The following is a 23,770-nucleotide window of genomic DNA, read 5'->3' on the forward strand; positions in this document are numbered from 1 at the left end:
TTCCCACTATAATTTTCCTAATTATTGTACCACCATTAACATCACCTTAATGCCCACTAAGCAAACAACCTCCATTTCCCCCCATCAGCTACGAGTGAGAAAGACTGGGCTTTCTGCTCTTAAAGAGCTGCAGTCACAGAAACCCATGGTGGTGGGCGGTGGGTGGTGGGTGGGGTTGAGGCGGTGGGCGGGCGGCGGGGTGGTTGTGAAGTGCCCCGCATCAGTGTCCACTCAGGGGGGCCGCGCGTGTGCTGAGCCATCTTCACAATGGACGTGGTGGTCGAGCCCGTTGTTGCAGGCGCTCAGTCCATCTCTTCGAGGGTCTTCCTCTGTTTCCTGCTCTTTTGTTTGTCCAGACATGACGTCTTTTACCAGAGACTGGTCCTCCTGCTAGCATGCCAGTAGTGTGAGACAACGCCTCCCCGCCCTTGCTTGCAAGGAGCATGCTGATTGACAGATTTGTTTGTTCTTTCGGCAGTCCATGGTACTTTTTGTTTTCTGTTCCTGTGACCCCATGCACTTTGGATCTTGATATGTTATGGCCAAAATAATGTATACATTTAATCCACAACATTCAGAATTTTTTTTCTCTTAAATCCAGAAACAGTAGTGAGTTCTAACCACTAAGTGTACAGTAACATCTTTAGCACCAAACTTATTTAAATCATTTGTTCCTTGATGTCTGGAGCAGTTACACTAAATGGAAACAAAAGCCAGATGACTTGAATGTAGTTGTGTAAATACCTTCGTTGCCTGGCAAGTCGACCAGGACCTAATGTAAAAAATTAGACTGGTGAAAATGGATGATAGCGTTGCTACCAACAGAAATTATACTGAACTGGTCACATCCAAAGGAAGTTCAGAGAAGGAATTTGTCCTGCACAATCTCCTGAGGGGTTAGAAACACACACACATGCATACACCACAGAGAACGGAGAGAGCCTAATCAATTTGAAAACAGCGATAGAATTGATACCTTGAAGGTTAAGGAAGGGAAAAGCTGGGTCATGTTGGCCTTCTCGCCTACAGCCCCTTCTGCCCACATTGCCCAGGCAACCACTCATCTCCGTGTAATAGGAACAGTGAAGCGGGCGTCATCCCAAGCTTCAAATACTGGTGCTTCTCATTCATCAAAACCAATCGTGGCAATCCCATTTCCCTGATCCGCGATGGGTTTAAGAACAAACACGTGCCCATAGCTTTGCTTCTTAGATCTTTCCTGTTTCCTTTAATCTTCCTCCTGCCCCACCGTCACACTCGCCCTTCTTCTGCCTCTTAGTGATTCCTCTCAGCTAGATTGCTGTTGCTCCAACACCCTCAGGATCGCTGCTTGTTGTTGATTTTAATGCTTCCTTATTCCCCTGTCTATGGCGTTGTTTGCTCACCACTCCCTTCCCTCGCCTCCTCCTTCCCCCAAGGCCCTCTGGAACCACTGGTCCTGTTGCTTTCTCTTCCAGCTTGCTTCTCATGCCTGTCTTATATAGGTAGGCAAAACGAACAATAACGGAGACAAAACAAGATTGAATACAAAAAGAAAAAAGAAGGGTAAAAAATACTAATAACTAGGTGGGGGGGGAGGCATACATAATTCCAGGTCTGTCCGCTGACCTTGGTGTCTATCTCCCCACTGGTCCTGGAGGAATTCCGGGAACTGCTCCTCCTTGCCTGAAGTCTCTTTTGGGGGTTCCTCTGGGGTTTTATGGTTTTGCTTTGCTTCTGGTATGTTCTGTTGTGTTGATCTGTTATGTTCTCTCCTTGGCTTGCCCCATGGTCGGGGGTCCAGACCTGACTAACTCCCTGCTGTGTGTCCCCAGTATTGTCCTCTGTCTCCGTGTGCTCCAGTGAGGGGACATGATGTCTCAACCCTACAGTCCACTCTGTGCCTTTTTTAAAAAATCATTTTATTAGGGGCTCATATAACTCTTATCACAATCAATACATACATCAATTTTGTAAAGCACATTTGTACATTCATTGCCCTCATCAATCTCAAAACATTTGTTCTCCACTTAAGCCCCTGGGATCAGCTCCTCATTTTTTCCCCTCCCTCCCCGCTCACCCCTCCCTCGAGCCCTGGATAATTTATAAATTATTATTTTGTCATATCTTGCCCTGTCCGAGGTCTCCCTTCACCCACTTTTCTGTTGTCCGTCCCCCAGGGAGGAGGTCATATAAAGATCCTTGTAATCGGTTCTCCCTTTCCAACCCAACCTCACTCTTCGCTCCCAGTATCACCACTCACACCACTAGTCCTGAAGGGATCATCCGCCCTGGATTCCCTGTGTTTGCAACATCCGTCCTGGATTCCCTGTGTACATCCTCTGGTCTAGCCAGACTTGGCAAGGTAGAATTCGGATCATGATAGTGGGGGCGGGGAGGAAGCATTTAGGAACTAGAGGAAAGTTGTATTTTTCATCGTTGCTACATCGCACCCTGACTGGCTTGTCTCCTCCCCAAGACCCCTCTGCAAGGGGATCTCCAATGGCCTACTAATGGGCTTTGGATCTCCACTCCGCACTCCCCCCATCATTCACTGTGGTAAGATTTTTTGTTCTGATGATGCCTGATACCTGATCCCTTTGACACCTCGTGATTGCACAGGCTGGTGTGCTTCTTCCATGTGGGCTTTGTTGCTTCTGAGCTAGATGGCCACTTGTTTACCTTCAAGCCTTTAAGACCCCAGACGCTATATCTTTTGATAGCCGGGCACCATCAGCTTTCTTCGCCACATTTGCTTATGTACCCATTTGTTTTCAGCGATCCATGGAGGTGAGCACACAATGATATAATTTTTTTGTTCTCTGATGCCTGATAACTGATCCCTTCAGCACCTCGTGATCACACAGGCTGGTGTGTTCTTCCATGTGGGCTTTGTTGCTTCTGAGCTAGATGGCCGTTTATTTACCTTCAAGCTTTTAAGACCCCAGATGCTATATCTTTTGGTAGCCGGGCACCATCAGCTTTCTTCACCACATTTGCTTATTCACCCGCTTTGTCTTCAGCGGTTGTGTTGGGAAGGTGAGCATCCTAGAATGCCAGTTTCATAGAAGAAAGTATTCTTGCATTGAGGGAGTACTGGAGTGGAGGACCAATGTCCTTCTGCTACCATAATACTAAACCTATAAATATATGCACATAGATCTATTTCCCCATCCTCATATATAAATATATTTGCATATGTTCATTCTGTATCTTAGACCTCTATAAATGCCCTTTGCCTCCCAGCTCTTTACTCTATTTCCCTTGACTTTCCTCCTGTCCCACTGTCATGCTCAGTCCCCACCAGGGTTTCAGCAGTTCCTCTTTGTTACTCCGCTCTGTGCCTTAGCAGCTCTGTGCAGGGACATCATGTGCCGATACGGGGTCTGGATAGTCCCTCTCACTTTGTCCCTCTTGGTTTGCTTCCGTGTGCGTGCAGCATGCCATGCCCAACCTGCAGGTTTCGTGTTGTCCTCTGTAGCACACACTTCTAGGGAAGGGGTCAGTTTGGCTCTGACTGGGGCCAGCCCTTGTAGCCCACTCTGTTCATGCATTGCTCCATGTGGTTACATTGACTTCAAAGTTTCATGTGCTGTGGGGGGGTCTGCGTGCACACTCCCAAGTCTGTGGAGACATAACCAATACTCCCCACCCCCTGGGTGGGTGAGTGCCCTCCTCCCCCAGTGCCATCATTCCCCCCCCCCTTCTTACCCTCAACCTTCCCCCTTTCCCCTTCTTTTTGTTGGAATAACATGTACATCTGTGGGTTTGGTCTGCCTCTCACCCAATTGCCTGCACCTCAACCCGTATAGTGTGAGATAAGTGGCTTTTCTTCTATACCTCCTGTGTTGATTATACTTACCTCAGGGGACTCATGTTGAACTTCCCCTTTTGTGATTGGCTGACTTCACTCAGCAATTTCCTCCAACTCTTGCCATGAGACGGTGTGCTTCATGTGATCATCAGTGCTTTTTCGTGATGTGTAGTACTCCATTGTGTGTATGTGCCAGAGTTTACTGATCCACTTGTCTATCATTGGAAATTTAGGTTGTTTCCAAACTCTATGCAATTGTGAATTGCCCCACAGTAAACATTGGAGAACAGACGACTGGCTGTGGTTTATTTCTTACCTCTTCTGGGTATATGCCCAGTAGACAGATAGCTGGGTCAAGCTATGAACAGAGGTAGGTGTTGTGTTAGTCTGGGTACTTTAGAGAAACAAATACACAAAAACTCATGTATAAGAGAGATTTTTATATAAAGGTTAAGTGCACATCAAGAAAATATCCCAACCCAGTGCTGTCCAAGCCCACAAGTCCAACATTAACCCATATGTCCAATACCAATCCACACAGTCCTCCTCCAACATTAACCCATATGTCCAATACCAATCCACACAGCCCTCCTCCAAAACACATGCAATGATGCCAACTGCAGGAGGAAAGTCGAGTCAGTAAATATGTAAGCATCTCGGCACTGGCAGGGGTCTCCACGTAGCTGCTCCAGCATCCAAGGCTGCATCGGGGTAGGTCCATGTGGCTTCTCCTGAGGGATGCCTCGCAGGAAGTGAGCCTTGTCAGTTGAAGCAGGGAACTGGCTAAGGCAGCTGCACCCTAATCCGACCATCACAAAGCAAGAGACCTGAGAACTCTTAAGGTGAGTCTTACTGAGCCATTTACCTCTCCACCCTTCAATTAACCCCACATATGTTTATCAGCCAGGTTGGCACAATAAACTAACTGAATCAGGTGTGTACATATGTAAATATATTAATCCATAAAAATAGAGGTATTAGCTATGTACATATATTTATATAGCAATACACTGAGGTAGTGGGTGGACTTTGGGCCTCTGCTCAAGCTCTGCCTCAATGCAAGAACACTTTGCTCTAACAACCTGGAGTTCTATGATGCTCACCCTCCTGGCATGATTGCTTGCTGAAGACAAAATGGATGCATAAGCAAATGTGGTCAAGAAATCTGATTGTGCCCAGCTATCAAAAACTATAGCGTCTCGAGTCTTAAAGGCTTGAAGTTAAACAAGCGACCATGTAGCAGAGAAGCAACAAGCCCACATGGAAGAAGAACACCAACCTGTGTGATCATGAAGTGCCATCGGGACTGGATAACAGCCATCAGAAGACCCAGAACAAACAAACATTAAAAGACCATATTGTTGAGAACGAGGGGGGTCAGAGCAGAGGCCCACAGCCTATCTGTAGACAGTGGGACATCCCCTCACAGAAGGGTCACAAGGAAGGGATGAGCCGACCAGGGTACAGTATAGCACCAATGAAACACACAAAATTCCTCCGGATCTTTGAAGCTTCCTCACCCCCATTCTCATGACCCAAGTCCTGCCTTTCACTGCGGGCTAGCCAAGAGCATGAACACAGCTAAGAGATAAGAGCTCATGACATACAGAAACCAGGAACAGGAATGGAAGTAGCAATACGAGGAGGGTAGGGGGAATGTGGGGAGAGAAGAGGAGAAAGTGGGAACCTATCACTATGATTGACACATAACTGCACACACATGCACACACACAGAGGGACCAACAACAAACTGGGGGAAGGGAGACAGCAGTCAGTATCAGATATGAAATGATGATGGCAACATATGTACAAATATGCTTGATACAGTCGATGTATGAATTGTTACAAGAGATGTAAGAGCCCCCAATAAAGTCATCTTTTAATAAAAGAATTTTATTTGAAAGAACAAACATGTGAGCCAGTTCTGTCCAGTGAGGTCTTCAGAGCAGGATGCTGAGAGACCTCTCAAAAAGATTGCCTCTCTTTAAGGGGAAAAAATCATAAAACTGGCATGCTGACTCCTAGCGACACTACACTGGGAGATTTTTAATTACTCGAAGGTACCGTGAGTATTTAGGTGTTACCATTTCGTTTGATTCAGTGGCTGGTGAGCATGCACTTTTAAATGTGGGCCTAAGGGGTTTGGGTTTCATGATTTATAAATTGTGTCAGTCCCAAATGTATTTGGAAGTAACAGAAAACCCCACTCTCACTTATTTTAATAGAGATGTATCTGTCTTGGCACCAAGAAATTTGGGAGGCGTTACTCAGTGAGCAGCCAGAAATCCAGGGTTTCAGAGATCCAGGGTCTTTACAGTTTTCTGCTTTTCCATCCTTAGCTTTCAACGCCTGTTTGTCACGTTAGGGTTACCAAATGACAGCTGCCCCTCCTGGAAGAGGAAGAGGGAAGGGGAAGGGGATGAAGGAGACTGCCTGCTTTCGTCAGGAAATGAGAAGTTTCCCTGGCAGTCCCACTCTGAAATGTCTGGCTTGGGTCTCATTGGCCATGCTCTGGTTGAATGCATCCAGCGAAAGGAGGAGATTTTGGATTTAGTTACATCAGCCGATCAGCTGGGCCAGCCACGCAGATTTGCCTCCCCCCTCCCCCTCCCACCCATATGCATTAATGCCTTAAGCCAGATGATTACCTCAGACCTCTTGTCTCTATGTTAAACTGTACACTTTTGTGTTTTATTAGCCATACTTGTAATGTGTCTCGTGTTATCTTCTTCAATTTAGCTTATACGAGGCAGGTGGTGTGTGCTAAAGAGTTTGTTGAAAAGTCAACTGAAAAGAGAGTGCATTTTTTCCCACAAACGTTGTGAGTCTCCTCCTTATTCCTTCAGGAACGTTTCCGCTTTCCTTATGTTTTCTGAACTAGGCTTAGTTTTCTGAACTGGGCATCACGCATCTCTTTTTCCAAAATTAGGACTCCTGAGCAAATATGTAAATGTGTGCTAAGTTTATGCAAATTCAAATTTCTCTTTTGAACCAGGCATTGTGGTAATTTTCAAATGAGTCTGTAGTTCTAGGATAATGTTTTTTCTTTCTTAGGAAGAACAGAAGATCTATTGAATATCTGAGTTGAACTCGATTGTCGGAATTATTATGCAAACTACCTTTCTCAGAATCTTCTTTTGAGAAAGGAAACCCACAGTCCATTAAAAAAAGAAATCAGTAGTGTTTAAATTTAATACCTGACACTGCATTCAGGATTTACCTACACAAGCTGAACTATTCTTAAATTGTCGACTGAATTGTCTTTCTTTCGATCCACCCCCTACTCGAGCCTACATCCTCGCTCGTGGATGTTTATTCTCAGTCGCTGAGGTACAAACTTTACATATTACTTGAGAATGAAAGACGGCGTAATGTAATGAGCTGCGAGAGGAAGAGCGTCCCTGGTGGCACTGCGGGCTAGGCATTGGACTGCTAACCACAAAGTTAGTGCCTCAAACTCACCAACCGCTCCTGGGAGAAAGACGGGGCTGCCGGCTCCCTTCAAGATTTACAGTCTCAGAAAGCCAGCGTTCATTCCATGGCACTGGGTTGGGTTTGGGTTTGAGGGCAGAGCTAGAGAGTCCTGCTATAGAGAAGATGGAGCCATCCTCTCAAGGGAATAGAGACATAAACATAGAATGGCATGGGGGCTGCGGGAACTTTTCACAGAAAGCAGAGAGATGCCGGCTTAGCAGACAGGGATGAGGGCTTGACCTTCAGGGCAGCTCACTGTAGGATTCTGGATTCAAGGTAGAGGTGAAAAACAGCTTCTGACCCTGCTAAACCGAATGCTAGTTTATCTCAGCAATGGGGAGAGAAAAAGAGGTGTGGATGTCTGTTTTACATACCATATTTTTATTGCTTTTTAAGATGGGCCACAGTTCACAGGAGAATGGACAGTGAAGGGTGTATGCTGAAAGGGAGAGCCCAGTACCTAAGCTGTTTTCCTCGGCCTTTTCATTTTCCCATCGTGTGGTCCATAACAAGAGTTCTTTTAGTGCATACTTTTTATTTTTCCAAGTCTTATTACAGAAAAAGAGAAGGGGGTGGGGAACCAAGTTGCTTCGTTCCTGTTTCTGATCTTGAGACGGAGAGAACTCACTAGTAAATCTAACAGTTCCGTTGCCGCAAACGTTTCCACCCAGTGTTTACCAAGTTATTTACAATTTTTATAGACTGTACTGTACGTGAGGCTAATTGGAAACAGTGACCAGACTCTTAATCATTGTCAGGAAACTGCATTCAGAGAATGAGAAGAACACCTCCACTGGATGAACTGCAGCCACCTCCGTGTCAGGATGACAGTGGTTCTCCCCACCTCTCATGTACACCCTCAGAACTCGGGGACAGTAAACGTGAATATTCCCACTGCAGCAACAGCCCAAGATGCTCCTATGGCAAGTGTCCGAGTGAAGGAAGCACAGGTCACGAAATAGAAAGTTTTCATAACAAAGGATATGAAGAAGATGTGCCGAGTGACAGCACGGCAGTCCTGAGCCCGGAAGTAAGTAAAAGCGCATCGAATGTTGACATGAATGTGATTTGGAGGCTGATAACCCGCGCTTTGCAGACTCTTGAGAAGGGAACTTGGTCTCCCCACTACCTTATCCTTTGGGGCTAGGGTTCCAGGGAGCAGCCTGGAAACCAGATCGGTAGCCAACAGACTTGCCAGGACCGCCCCAGTCCCCACCTCCCTCTAGAGGAAAACGGGCAGCTAACAGTGAGCGCAACGGAAGCATAACCTCCCTCACCTTGCAACCTCAAGATCAATTGCTTTGTTTTGTTTCTAATTGCTTTATAGAAGACATTCTGGGGTTACTTCTATCTCGAACTTGGCGAGTATTTATGTTTGTGAATTTTACAGATTATTGTTATTTTACACTTGATAGGTGCTCATTAATATTGTTTCAATAAGTTTTCGACACACCGTTGCATTTGTCCTCCGTGGACTACGGAAGGGGAAACATGGCGATCGGTTTCACTAGTCGTTTCAGTCCATGGTGTCAATCAGAAGCAGTGGTGGGTGGTTCCGTTTTAAATGAATTATTTCTTTGGAGCAAAGTTGAAAACAACCTTACCAAAAGCTAAAAAGATTATTTTTCATATAATCCTTCCATGATGGTGGAAATTACAATGGTAACGAAGAGGTTTTCGTAAGATAGTTAATCCATTCAGGTTTGCTTTCCTTTCAAGCTTCACAATCACCTCCCCTGCCCCCACCCCTTTTTAAATCTTAGTAACATTTCATAGTGCTATACTATATTGGGGTTCTTGGTGAATTGTCTGATATGCTGTCAAAATAAATTAATGGAGGTAGTTTCCTAATATATAGAACAATTCTACTATAGACAGATTTTCCTTAGTTTTAAGTATTTTTTTCTATAACTGTGAAAAACAGTTTGCTGATAGTATTTCCAGTAATATAATAACTGTCCTGGAAGACAGTCCTCCATTAATATTTTGATATGTGAGGATTTCAAGATCTCCACAAGACTTTGCATCTGTGCTCCATCAGCTGTTTTGTAGCATTTCATACTGTATCGATAGCAACACATTCCCAGCGAATTAACAGCAATGATGGCTATCACCAATTGGGCCAAGAATTGTGCTATGCAGCCTATTGATACTATCTTCAGGAAGTTATTATCTCCATTTTGCAAATGAAAACATTGAAGCACCAAGGGATAAGCAATGCACCCAAAATACTAGTAGTTATTCACTGTATTATATTGCCTCTCCTGTTCTAAATTGTTGTGTGGGGCATTAATATAGTGCCATCCAAGTACACCACCCCCAGGCAAGCTGATTCCGAGGACTTGAATTGCGTGTATGGACACTTGAATTGCGTGTATGGGCACGCGCTCGTGTATTTCTAATATAAAACAAGAAATAAGGAGAGCAAGATGAAATAGGCTAATAAACTAATAGGGTGCAAGTGGGTAGAAAAGCAATAGTGTGTGAATCCTAGTTTATACTCAGACTAAGCTGTTATGTCTTGTCTTTTTCTGCTTCACTAGAACTTCACTATCTGGTCTGGGTTAGGTGTTTGGCTGCTGATTGCAAGGTCAGCAGTTCAAACCCACCAACCAGTTGTCTGCTCTCAGCAAGCTTTACAGTCTCAGAAATATTATGTCAGGATGCTTAGTCAGAATCGACTCTAATTCAGTAGGTTTGTTTGTTTTTTAATAAGAACTAGAGTTGAGATTGAGGAAGGGTGTCTGGGGCCAGTAATAGGCCTTTGATCCCTGAGAGAAATGCATGCAGGGGCAAGTAAACCTGGCCACCACTGAACCGTGCCAGTTAGCCTTCTGCGAATACCTGGGTTTCATCCACATTTGTTAGTTAGAACGCATGAAGGGTATAGCCTTCAGCCCAGAGATGACCATACTCATGGCTTGGGCTATCCATTATGTTTTCCATTCAGACTGTCTGTCCTGGTACATCTCATCTTTTACTGGCTTAGTTACTGTCTCTCGATCTTGAGCCCGTCTTCTGACCTCTATGTCACACAAAATAGCTCCTCACTCATTATCTAAAGTTAACACATCCTCTGGTCCAGGTTTCGTAAATTGCTAAGTTGCTCTCTATGTTAACAGTTTTTCTGTTAGTTTTTGTGTCTACTCTAGGAACATTGCACATATTCAAACAATGCAGCAAATGCGCATTGCATAAACGTGGATAGCCTGTTCATAGAAAATTCTCTCCTGTGCTTTTTAAATTCCTTTTGCTTTTCCTCCCATCTTTGTATTGGATACAAGTTAGCCAACAGAAAAATTCCCACCTTCACCTTGGTTTTATCCAGGATATCCCAGAGCCTATCCACATATGTGATTGCCCTGGAAAGGCAGAGTATTCAGAATCCCATGGCAAGGTGTTCATTCATCTATTGATGACCTGCTGCAGGCTAAATATTATTTAAAACATTTAGCCACCTTGAAAGGGAGGGGTTTTTCCCCCTTACTGCCTCTTAGCAAATTGTAAATGGTAGCTATTACCTAGTTTCACATAAAAGCTACTGTTTACATTTTACAGTAGCATGTGTTAGGATCACTCTCTTTTCTCTGGCTTCACCGGAAGCCCTAGTAGTGAAGTAGCTTGCCGCTTGGCCACTAATAGAGATTGGCAGTTTGGACCGAACCAGTCACACCACAGAAACAAGACATGGCCATCTATTTCCATGAATACTGTAGCCTAGGAAACCCTATGGGGCCGCTCTACTCTGTCGTAAAGGGTCACTATGAGTAGCAACAGATCCCCGAGCAACAAGTTTAACTTGGTTTATTGATCTGATCTCACAAGAATTGCCTGATTGTCCAGAGCAAGGCTTTGGGGAGGAGGGATGTACAAGGAGAGAGGGATTAGGGTGTCACCGGGTGAAATAAAATTCAGAAATATCTGTGTAGTACCTTACAAAACTTTTATTACCTTAAAAATCCTAGCCTCCTTGCAGTATTTTAGGAAATATTTAAATAAGTATATCCAGGCCAAGCAATTAGAAATGCTAAATTACCAATTATGCAATAAAATGCATTAGCATATTTTCCTCTAAACTGCAAGGTTTGGTTTGTTTGTTTTTTGTAAATCAAGAGCATATTTTTGTGATTCAACCACACTGCATTAAAATCTCTAAACTCTTCCTTGAGAGTTTTTCTTCCTCTCTCCAAGAAATGTTTTTCAATTGTGAATTTCCTCCTCCTAGGTGATGCCAGTGTGTCACTGTTGACATTAGTGGATAAGAGTTAACAGGTTCAAAGACTGTGTGTTTAATTCTCTACCGCATCCTTCGTGTAAAAGACAGCCTGGCCCATCGTAAGTGCCACAGCTAGAGTAGGGAATGAGCTACTGTAACGAAGAGACTCCCACATACCATGGTTAGAAAGCACAGGTGCTTGTTTCATTTCCTTTGAACAGCAGGACACAGATGAGGAGTCTAGGGTTAGCAGTCTACCGTGTCATCTGGGGCATAGTTCCTTCTCCTTGGCCACTCTTGGACTAGGATTTTACCCTAGCACACATGATCTCAAGCTGACCCACGCCATCCCACCTCTCAGTCTGCTGGTGGGAGAGGAAAAGAGAGAGTGGAGGGCAAGTAATTTCTTTGTGAAAGCTGATCTGAATATTTTACACATAACTTCTGTTTAATCCCATTGGCCAAAGGAGAGTCATAGGGGCATGTCAGCTGCATAAGAGAGTGAGACATGGTGTTTCCAGCTAACAACCCTCAGGTGTTCTGTCGACCAAGTGCGTGGAGGCAAGACGCTGGGGTCAGCAGCAGTCATTGCCATAGATCATTAATGAATGTGATGGTCACATTTAAAAGTGACCGGTTTTAAGATTTATTAAAATACTTGAAGTGGTAAAGTGATATAGTTGATCTAAATTTGGCCTTGTCGGGAACTAGCTAAAACTCATTTATATTCCAAGTAAAATGGGTACAATTTCTCTTAATCTTATAATTAAATGTACCATTTTAGTCTTTCCAAGATTTTGTAAAAATATGTGTTCCTTCATTTTCAACAGTAATTGATACTAGAAAATAATACAGAGTTTTAACTTTTGGCTAAAAACCAAATAAGAACGTATGTTGTAGAGAACAAATCTCTGCGTGTGAGTTTCTTCAAGCCCGTCTAGATTTTATATTTCCATAGATTTTGTAAGTCCAAATATGATGGCATTGTATCACAGATGAGACATTTTAGAACAAACCCTGAAAATGGGAACAAACATTTGAATAGAATTGTAATTTGATTTATTTGTTTTCTCTCTCCACCCTTTTTTGAGTTCAAATTTGAGTTGTCAAATACATGGTCTAGGATATGGAAACTCAAATGTAGTGGTTTTCTATAAAATAAACAGATACAGGTGAGAGTGTATATTTTCATTTATAGAAAATATATCCAACTTTCTCAAACGTAGGATGCTGAGTATTAAATTATAAATTTATCTTTATTTTCATGAGGCTTTGAGTTTTACGTACCTACATAGACTGCTTTGCCCCTGTAGATTTAGTGTCAGATATAGGTAACTATTTCATTGTGAAAGCGAGTCAAAATTGTTTTCACATAACCTCCCTCAAGAAATATGAGGCACTTATTTACATACCAGATTAAATAATAATGTTAAAAAACTGAAAATATTTAAATTTGCTCTTCTTAGGATATGTCAGCACAAGGATCATCTTCGCAGCTTCCTAAACCTTTTGATCCCGAGCCAGAAGCTAAATATGGCACACTGGATGTGACTTTTGACTATGACTCACAAGAACAGAAGCTTCTGGTAACAGTGACAGCTGTCACCGACATCCCGACATACACCAGGACAGGTGGCAACTCGTGGCAAGTACACCTTGTTCTTCTACCTATAAAGAAACAGAGAGCAAAAACAAGCATCCAGAGAGGACCGTGCCCCGTCTTCACAGAAACATTCAAATTTAATCACGTCGAATCTGAGATGATTGGAAATTATGCAGTTCGGTTCAGACTGTATGGTGTACATCGCATGAAAAAAGAAAAAATTGTGGGGGAAAAGATTTTTTATTTAACAAAATTGAATCTTCAAGGGAAAATGTCATTACCCGTGATTCTGGAGCCTTCTTACAATCATTCTGTAAGTACCTCATCAGGTAGCCTGGGTATAGTTTATGGTCATAGCAGTGTTGTTTTTTTAACCTATAGTCAATTCAATAACTCCCTGAGTCTGTTTTTCACATAGTAATAATACCTGTATACAATGTCTAAACCCTGGATAGGTAAGTACCATTTTTATTCTCACCTGTAAAAGTTGCCCTGGAAGATGATATTTATTTACACATTGTAACTTGGCCTTTACAGGGTCTAGCCTATAGTGTTACACATTTGTTCCTGTATTCAGTATTTATTAGATGATTGATCACGAGGTCCTCTAAACTCCAGATAGAAATTTCACTTTTAACTCCAGCTTAAAAGTAGATGGCACCTGAAAAGCTCTCTAGTTACCTACGTCTTGGCTGACTGTGTTTTCAGACCTATTCTGAGACTATCTTAAAGGTTCAAAAAATAGTATAGTCGTTATCTGTTCCACAAATAAAAATCTCAAAGTATTTCTGGGAGAATTCTTAACTTTAACTTACTTTGAATTAGTTCTCGCTTTTTTTTTTCCTCCAAGGTCTAATCACATGCAAGTATCTCCCCCATGATGTCGTGTGTGTGTGTGTGTGTGTGTGTGTGTGTGTGTGTGTGTGTGTGTTGTGGATAAATTCCCACAAAGGAGAGAAATGTCTACATTGTTTATTTCAACAGGGAGGTGCATTATACCACAGTTATTTATAAGAAAATCTGTGCTATAAGTATAAGTTATGCGCTATATTTATTCTCTCTATTACATTGAATTAAAAGCATTTTAATAATTTAAATACATATATATTTAAGTATATATGTATTTTAAAATGAAGCTATAGTGTTTTGTGGCAGGGCTGTTTTTAGATATGTTATTTCAAGGTTAAAATCCCATTGAATTTATACCAGGCAGCATTTGGTAGAGCGTTGACTTATCACGTCACCATACCATTTTAGCTAGATGATTTGGCCTGTTTCAAAACAAAAGATAAGTAAACCCATATGGGTTTGTATGATAGGATTCAGTCTTTGTTGAGAGAATGAGTAACTTGTTATAGTTTTGAATTTTTAGAATTACCACTTTGGGTACATGCCTTTTAAAAATAACATCTTCAGTTTTTTAAAGGAATGAAAAATAGAAAGTATAGGTAAGATGTCAAAGGGAAAAAGGAACACATTTTTGTTATGACTTGATTATACTATAATCTTCCATCAGAGTTTAAAGTGTTCTTAATATTTTATCTGAGTGATCACTAAATATGTGGAAAATACATCCTTTTGATTGTAATAGAACATTGGAAGTACAACTCTGATATAAAGTAGGAAAAAAATGATGATATACAGAGGTATGTATTTTGTGTTGCGTCCTCCAAGGAGCCCAGGTGGCGCCATGGGTTCACTACTGGACTATAAACTAAAAGGTTGGCAGTTCAAATCCACCAGCTGTTCCACAGGAGAAAGATGAGACTGCTTGCTTCCATAAAGATTGACAACCTTGGAAACCCTGTGGATCAGTTCCACTTTGTCCTGTAGGGTTACTGTGAATCAGATCGACTTGATAGCAGTGGGTTGGGTTGTGGGTTGGTCGTTAACTTCAAAGTATGTGTTCCCAATTTTATATTTATTATATTTGTTTCACACACAAAATGAGGCCACAGAAAATAGGACGGTCTTATTTCTGGTCAAGCTAAAGAATCACATTTTTATGTGCAACGCTATTGCATATGCTGAGGAGCCCTGGCGGTGCAGTAGGTTACACGTTGGGCTGCTAACAGCATTGTCACCAGTTCGAAACCACTAGCCACTCAGTGGGCCGAAGATGAAGCTTTCCACGTTTGTACAGAATTAGAGTCTCAGAAACCCACAGGACAGATCGACCCTACTCTGTAGGGCTTCTCCGAGGCAGCATGGCCTCAGTGGCAGTGAGTTTGGGGTGGTTTGTCGTGCATGCACTGTTTATAAGCGTTGATCCTGCCATCTGCTCTTGCCACACAGTGTACCCGACGGCTGAGGAGTGTTCACAGAGATGTAAGAAAATGTAAATAAATCGTTTTTAAAAACATAAAGTTTACACCTGTATAAAACTATATATCTTTTGCCCTTATAGAATGTTTTCCCCTCAATATTTAGTTGCCTTCTCTCATTATTCTTTTTTTCCATCTCTTCAAGCAAATCTCATTGCTTCCTTACTTTCAGGTTTCTATGCCACAGACCCCTCAGCACATCATGATTATGCAGCTAACATTCATACCTGTGTCCACTAGCTGTCTTCTTATAGAAAGATAACACTGACAGAATACTGCATGTCTTCTGTATGTTTTTATTAGCTGCATCAAGGTGGCTCCCAGCTCAGGCAGCCTCAGGTAAAGGGAATGAAACACTGCTGCATAACTGTTTTGGTCAGTCCTCTGTGGCCATACGGTTTCACTCGCTGATTTTTTTAGGATCACCAGACCTTTCTTCCTTGTCCGAATTAGTTTGGAAGTGCTGCTAAATGAGCAGCAGACAAGCCTCTGCTGATAATGGGTGGTGACTGTACATGAGATGCATTGACTGGACATTGTCCTGCGTGAAAGGTGAAAATTTCCCCATGGAACCACTAATGCCTCTACTCTATATACACTGAAGCATTAATATTGTCTTATCTGGAATTCTGAACTTTCAATTTTCTGGAACATTGATATTAAATTTTGGGAATTTGATATTATAAAAAACTTTGTTACTAGTTTACTTGGGTGAGTTCAACTCTAGTTTTGCAGGATATAACAGTAATCATATTTGTGTATATACATGCACATGTATGGAAGTTTTATTCATAGTAAAACCTATTCTAGTAGACCTTGAATGATTCGTGATTATTATAGTTCTTGGGAACTAGAGAAAAGGGAATCCTTGGTATGTGGTGTCAGAAAGTTTAGTGAAATTATCTCCTGCAGTTAAGTGAAAATCAGACTTATAAACCATAAACTTGTATATTTAGCTAAGAAGATTCCCTAGCAAAATGTTGCCGGTAAATTTTGATCTGTTCTTGATGCTTATAGTGAAATACAAGGGGAGAGAGAGAAATTGAGAGAAAAACTGTTAAACAACAAAAAAGAACGAAGATTTGATGAATTGGGAAATTCAAAGCTTATCCAGATGGCATAGGATGCTGTATTTCAAGAATTTCTACATTTCAAAAGTAGCTGAAAACTGGTATAGAGAAAAAGCTGAAGGTGTGGCTATGCAAATTTTTCTGAAACCTAGAAAAGATCAAAAAGTCCGAGTGTGAAGCCATACAAAAGGCCTTTCGAGGAGATTAAGGGTGTTGCTAGTAGGATCACCTCTGTCAAACCTGAGAGCCCCTGGGCAGCTTTAAGAGAATTGTCCTCCGACCATCCCAGCTGAAGCCAGAGAGAGAGAGGAAGGATTATCTGAAAAGCTGTGTGATCATAGCTCAGTCTAATGACACGAACCTTTGTAAAATTCTCACAAGACTTACCAAGATCCGTGAAGAAAAAAAAAAATCATATCAGCACAAATACTCATGGCTTGGACTGAAAGAAACAGAGAGACACAAATGAAAGATTAGATGGCTAGACCCCCAACATTTCACTGTTAGAACACAGTCTGATCAAACTAATTTTAATGAGTGCTGTTAAACTCATGGCTATGAGGAAATCATTATATAATTAATTTTTAAATGTTGACCCCATTTTATTTTAAGATAGTTGAAAGAAGTCAATGACTTTTTAAAAAAATAGAATTATGAAATATTAGAACTGAAAGTAGGACCTTTAGTGGAAGAGTGGTTAAGTGGTCAGCTGCTAACCAAAACATAGGGGGTTCAAACCCACCAGCCACTATGAAGACGAAATATACAGCAATCTGATCCTGGACGGAGTACCAAATTGGAAGCTATGGGGCAGTTCTACTCTGTCCTATAAGGTCGTATGTGGCAGAATTGACTTGACAGCAGCAGAAAAGGTTTTAGAAGTAATTTAGAGAGATCAAATTGCTTACCTAGTTTCTCATGGATGGCCACCTGGTGCAAGAGCTAGACTTGGAATGTAGTTTCCTGATTTTGAAAGAATACATTTGTAACATTCAATTTACTTTAAGAATCCTAGATCATTCTGTACAAGCTCTCTTATGTATGAACCAGCTTCTAGGGAGGTGAGTTAGGCTAGGTCCTCTAGAGAAGTAAACTGGATATATATATATATTGTATGTATATATGTATATGGAGAAATTTCTATCAAGAAAGTGGCTCACACAGTTGTGGAAGTGGGCAAGTCCAGTCTAGTTCAAGTCCATAAATCACATGTTAAGCTGGAATCTTTTCTTGATTCACATGTCTGCCAGGGCTGATAAACCAGGAAGCAGGAAGACCACAGGCAGGAGGCAGAGGCGGAGTGAAGGTCAGCAGATCAAGCTCATGGCTGCCTAATAAAATGAATACAAGGTCAGCAGGCAGTATGACGGATGCTGATAATTCCCAGCATCAGTAGGCAACATGGCAGGCCACTGGCTCAAGCCCAAAGAACCAGAGGTCAAGGCAACACATGCAAGAAGAGGCAAGCCTTACCACAGGGCCTACTTAAATAGGAGTAGGCCACACCCCAAGGAAACTTCCTTTCAATTGCAGCAGTGTAGTGAACTGAGAAAGGAGGCTGCACGCCTCCCTAGTCCTCTTACAACTGCCTTGTTGCTCATAGCAGACTCATCACGGAGTCACTTACATTACGTTGGATCACATTATGGGGGAGGCTTCAACTGCCAAACTGCTGAGAATCCTGGCCCAGCCAAGCTAACACAAAAACCTATCACAGAAGGGAATGAAAAAATTTTGGACTGAATCACCCTCACAGATTCTTCTTTCCAAATACCTAATGAATAGAGTGAAAACTATGAAAATTAACATAAAATTTCCACCACCCATCTGTCAGTTTGTCAAAGTACTATAGGCTATGATGCTGGAAGATGTGCCACCAATATTTCAAATACCAATAGTCACTAATAGTGGACAAGTTTCAGGGGAGCTATCAGACTAAGACAGATTAGGGAAAAAGCCTGGCCATCTGCTTAGAATGCTAGCCCATGAAAACTATCGATCACATCAGAATATTATCTGATACAGTGCTGGAGGGTGAGCCCTCGAGGTTAGAGATACACAGTGACTAGAATATGCCAACGACCTTAAAGATGGCACAGGGCTGGGCAATGTTTCATTCTCATGTCCATGGAATCACCATGAGTCAGGGATGATTTGAAGTCAACTAGCAACAGTCATAAAATTCACGAAGACATAAAGAAAAAGAAAATTCTGGAATGTCAGGTGGAGACAATTAGCAAAGACATGCACATAACACCTGATTCTGTGCTCTCTACTCTAAAAACCACCTGATTCCGGGCTCTCTACTCTAAAAACCATGCTGGGGAGTCAACCAATGTCTTTGGAATTTTGCTTAATACCATCAGTTCTATACAAAGACAAATTGATTCAGTGGCCTTATTTGAATTTTAGTATTATTCACTTCTGTAGTTGCACCTCTTCATAGGGTCCTTTCCTTTTGAAATGGTATTGATTTTCTCAGCATAAATACATGTTTTGGTTGATAACCAAAATCAGCATAAGGAATCTGGTGCTGCCACATCAAAAAATACAATATTTATGACACTGATTTTTGGAGGCAAGTCATGGGCAGTGATGAAATTTTAATTGAATGCCAGAAGAATGGTAATTTATGTTGTGTTATGACAAAATACTTGATCAAACTGCCACCTATCCTGACATGGATGGTATCTACTATAGTATGGGAAAACAGGACGATAGTAGTTCATGAATGTATTTACTATTAGCTGCATTTGACAAAGCAGTGTAAGAAAGCATGATCTCTCAGTGCGACCTATGCTCAATAAAACAAAACATAGGGAAGGGAAGGGAAAAAGAGGAGCTGATACCAAGGGCTCAAATGGAAAGTGAATGTGCAGAAAATGATGGTAGCATATATGTACAAATATGCTTGACACAATTGGTGTATGGAATGTTATAAGAGCAGTAAGAACCCCCAGTAAAATGATTTACTTTAAATAAATTTTTAAAAAGACATGATCTCAGGGGAAATGGATTTTCAAGTAAGCATGAAGGAAGCAGAATGGGGAGAAACCAGAATTTCACGAAATACATAGGATTAGACAGTTGAAATGAGTCCTTTCCAACCATATTAGATAAAACAGAAAAGGCTGAGCTAGAAAGAATTCAGCACCATCAAGGGCCAAATCTGGGGTGTGGGAGCCCTGGCACGCCAATAATTTGTTCCTGTTGGACAAACTAGTTCTGTGAGGATGGAGTAAATGTGCGGCTGTCCCTGCCTGGGCAGGAGAGAGAAGAGAAAGAAAGTGAAGAAGAGAGTTACCATTTCTGGTTCCATTCTTTCCATTTCTGAATGGGAATGTTCGTGACAGTTGCCCCTTTTCTGGTTCATATTGCATATTGGATGCTTGTGTGACAAATAATTTAGCATTTAGTTCTTGAGTCTCCAGATCAGAAAGAACCACGTCTGAATTTAATTTAACCCAAAGCTAAACTGGCTGCCATCAAATGGATTCTGACTCATCATGACCCTTTAAGACAGAGTAGAAGTGCCTCCGTGGTTTCTGAGACTTTAACTCTTTACAAGAGTAGAAAGCCTCATCTTTCTCCTGAGGTGAGGCTGGTAGTTTCAAACTGCTGACCTTGTGATTAGCAGCCCAGTGTGGAACCCACTATGATACCAGGGCTCCTTGGGTTTGGTTTAGAGGTTAGAGACTAGAGATGCTTGACTTTGAGTTAAAAACTATGAATACATAGAACTGTGGGGTGATTTTTCTTGGGTGAGGCTGAGTGTGTTCTCCCTATTGGAGAATGAGGGAACTGAATATTTGGTGTTCAGTAGAACAGGCTTCAGTGGCTTTCCTGATTGTTCACATATCCCCTTTTGCCAACCTGCAAAAGAGTCATGTTGAACTCAAGTGTAGCCATGGGTTTTCCTTTAATCTGGTCATAACCTTGAAGCATCAGATAATGCCTCTGTGACCATGAAAGCATATGTGGAAAAAAACTTCTTTTGGCTTTGATACTGATTGTTTATTAACAAAGATTTTCTTGTCTATCCAAAATAGATATTTAGTGTAAGTCATAAATATACAGTTGATATATTAAGTTGATGAGGCTTGAGGGTGTTGTTCCTGCAGCATAACCTAGTTTGTGTGATAGAATGTTGTTGTTCTGACTAAAGAGTGTGTTGGTTTCTGTGGCAATGAATCTCATGAAGTCAAGAAGCTAAGTAATGAAGTTGAATACTTCTGAAAAAGATGTCAGACTCCTTATGTATTGCAAGTTGGATTCTCTGTGAAGCAGATTCTGAGATGGAATTAAGAGTGGCAGATATATATATAAAATCATGTTTCCTTTTGTTTTACTTATTTATTAGCATTTTTATTGAGGGCTCTTACAGCTCTTGTAACAATCCATACATCAATTGAATCAAGCACATTTGTACATATGTTGCCATCAGGCAGATGTATATTAAGGAGTGCCTTTGGGACCAATAGTTGTGGAAGTGGGAGGAGAAAGAAGCAAAATTGGCCCAAGGGATATGTCAAGTTTCATTGCACAATAAACTACAGCCTCAGTCAACTCTAGAGGGAACTCCAGTTTAAAATCCCATCAGTGTTTAGCTGGGCTGAGATGGCCAGGTCTTTACACTCACACATCAGTCAGTCATTGAATATGGGCTGCTTACCTTGAGTGAAGAGAGTCCTGATGGCATGGTGGTTGCACATTGGGTTGCAGTCTTCATGGTTGACAGTTTGAAACCACCAGCAGCTTTCTACAGGAGGAAGACTCGGCTTTCTACTCCTATAAACTGTCAAAGTCTCAGAAACCCACAGAGAGATTGCTGTGAATCAGCATCAACTCAATGGCAGCCGATGAGTGAGCACCTTGAGGGAGGTAGCTTTTCGTAGATGGAGAAATTTCAGAAGAGACCGATAGCTGAAGGCTGCTTCTCAATAGTCCTTGCAGCAGTTAAGGCAACTCGTTTTTCACTGATGAGAAAGCTCGGCAGTGTGTCAGTGTCTTCATCAATTATAAGTGTAATCTAAAAGGAATACTGTACGCTATTTGATCTTTAAAAGTGGAAGGTAGATAGACGGAAATGTGATCATGTTAATATCCTAATGTCATTAAGAAAAAATTATTATCTTCAATGTTTGTCATCTCTCCTTATTTAATTTGGAGAAGAACCATTTGAATTAGCAAACAATCTCTCTGAGGAAGACACAATTACAAGAAGTTACGTTATTCCTTTTGTTGTATTTTTGTCTATTTATCTAAAGCAAAATGGACTGTTTTTGTGAAATACTTATCGTTTGATCACATATCAAACTAATACCTATCATATCACCAATAAGTCCTACGTATAAAAAGATTATCTATCGATGTTTCTTACTAATTTATAAATATAAAGTTTGGCATGATTTTTACTGTTTTATTATTTGAATTATATATATAATGTATTATTTGGAGTGTTTTGTGGTGAGCATTTGTTAGTTTTTCAGAAATAATAGAGAGTTGGAAAGGCTGAAAGGAATTTTGACCCCCAAATAAACAGATCAGTTCCTAGCTAGATTCTTTAGGTTGAGGAAGGAAAAAAAGGGGGGGAGAGAGAGAAGGATAAGGCCATAGGAGAAAATTTAAGTTTGTCAAAAATATAATGATACCCAAAGCCAAACTCACTGCAATCAAGTTCTATTACCATTCATAGTGATCCTATAGGACAGAGTAGCATTGCCCTTGTGGGCTTCCAAGACTGTGTTTAAATTAAAGAAAGCTGTTAGGGTTCTGACAAGAAATTAAAATAGCCGAGTTTATCATAGATCAAAATTACCCAGAACCATAGTGAAAGGATTCTGAAAAGAAGGCACCTACTAGGAGTCTATAAGGAGCCGTGGTATTACTATTGGGTAAATGTTAGACTGGTAATAGCAAGGTCAATGGTTCAAACCCACCAAACACACCTTGGTAGAAAAGTGAGCCAATCTGCTCCCATAAACACTTACAGACTCTGGAACCCTATGTAGGGTAGCTAAGAATTGAAGTCCGCTTGCTGGCAGTGGGTTTGATTTTAGTATGGGCAAAATATTGAGCCGCGCAATGCAGCATCAAAAGAAAATGGAAGGAATACACAAGAATCACTGTACCAAAAAGAATTGGTCAACATTCAGCCATTTTAATGAGTGGCATGCGATCAAGAACCTATGGTTTTAAAGTTCTAACTGCACTGAAGACATTAGTGCAAATCAAAACTGCAGGAATTGATGGAATATTAATTGAAATGCGTTTTTTAAATTAATGCAACACTGTAAGTACTCACTAGTCTATGCCAAGAAATTTGGAAGACCAGCCAACTGGAAGAGATCCAATGAAAGCTGACTAAAAGAATGTAGACATTATAGACAATATGATTAATATCATATGCAGGTAAAATTTCCCTAAAGATAATTCTACAATGGCACATCGACAAGGAGCAACAGTACATCAACTGAGTGCTGCCAGAAATTCAATCCGGTTTCCAAAGAGAATATGAAACTAGCGTAATATTTGCTCACGTCAGATAAATCTTTACTGAAAGTTAAGTCTAACTGGCATTCTGATCCTGAGTAGATGAGCATCTCTCTGTTAAAATGCGAGCAGGACTTGTTATAATCCATCAGCCCAATCCCCTTTTCGTTCAGGTCCCATATTCTGGGTCCTGCTGACCTAACAACACTTATACCCTATTAGTCTTCAGCATTTGTGTCCTAAAGGCTCACATCCTACAAGTACTCGTTTTCCTGCAGACAGGGATGGAGTGGTCTGTGCCTCCCATTGCCACATTACACCTTTAGACTTTCAATGTGGTCCTCTTGTGAGTATCCCTCAGTGAGCTCTTAATTTTTTTCCTGTTGTGGGCTTGCAGGATTTTGTAGATTTTAGTAATATTCCTGATATGTCATTACTAAATATATCTTCCCACTCTTTGAGTTCTTTTATTACTCTCTTGATTAAGTCTTTTGATGTACACAAGTGTTTTATCCTTATTATGTCCCACTCATCTATTTCATCTTCCTCTGGGTGCGTGTCCTTCCTTATGTCTGATAGCCCATGTATTCCTTGTGCTAAGGTTCTAAACTTTGTCCCAATTTTCTCATTGATGATCCTGATAGTTTGGGGTTTTACCTTGAGGTCTGTGGTCCATTTGAATTTGTTCTTGTGTGTGGAATGAGTTAAGGGTCTTGCTTCATTCTTCTCCAGCTTGATATCCAGTTTTTTCAGCAACATTTGTTAAAAAGGGTGTCCCATTTGATATTTTGGATATCT

At 41.3% G+C, this 23,770-nt stretch overlaps 1 protein-coding gene across 2 annotated transcripts in view; it reads left to right on the forward strand.

The window, feature by feature from the left end:
• The window catches only part of SYT14 (synaptotagmin 14), a 186,611-nt gene that overhangs the window by 107,280 nt on the left and 55,561 nt on the right, over window positions 1-23,770 (forward strand). For both annotated transcript variants that reach the window (XM_004699860.2, XM_004699861.2), the window contains exons 3-4: window positions 8,026-8,297; window positions 12,950-13,399. In XM_004699860.2, coding sequence (XP_004699917.1) covers window positions 8,026-8,297; window positions 12,950-13,399 — 722 coding nt within the window. The remainder of the gene's footprint in view (window positions 1-8,025; window positions 8,298-12,949; window positions 13,400-23,770) is intronic.

Source organism: Echinops telfairi, unplaced genomic scaffold (assembly GCF_000313985.2).
Source record: "Echinops telfairi isolate 266 unplaced genomic scaffold, ASM31398v2 ScPeMD7_7424;HRSCAF=8462, whole genome shotgun sequence".
NCBI lineage: Eukaryota > Metazoa > Chordata > Mammalia > Afrosoricida > Tenrecidae > Echinops > Echinops telfairi.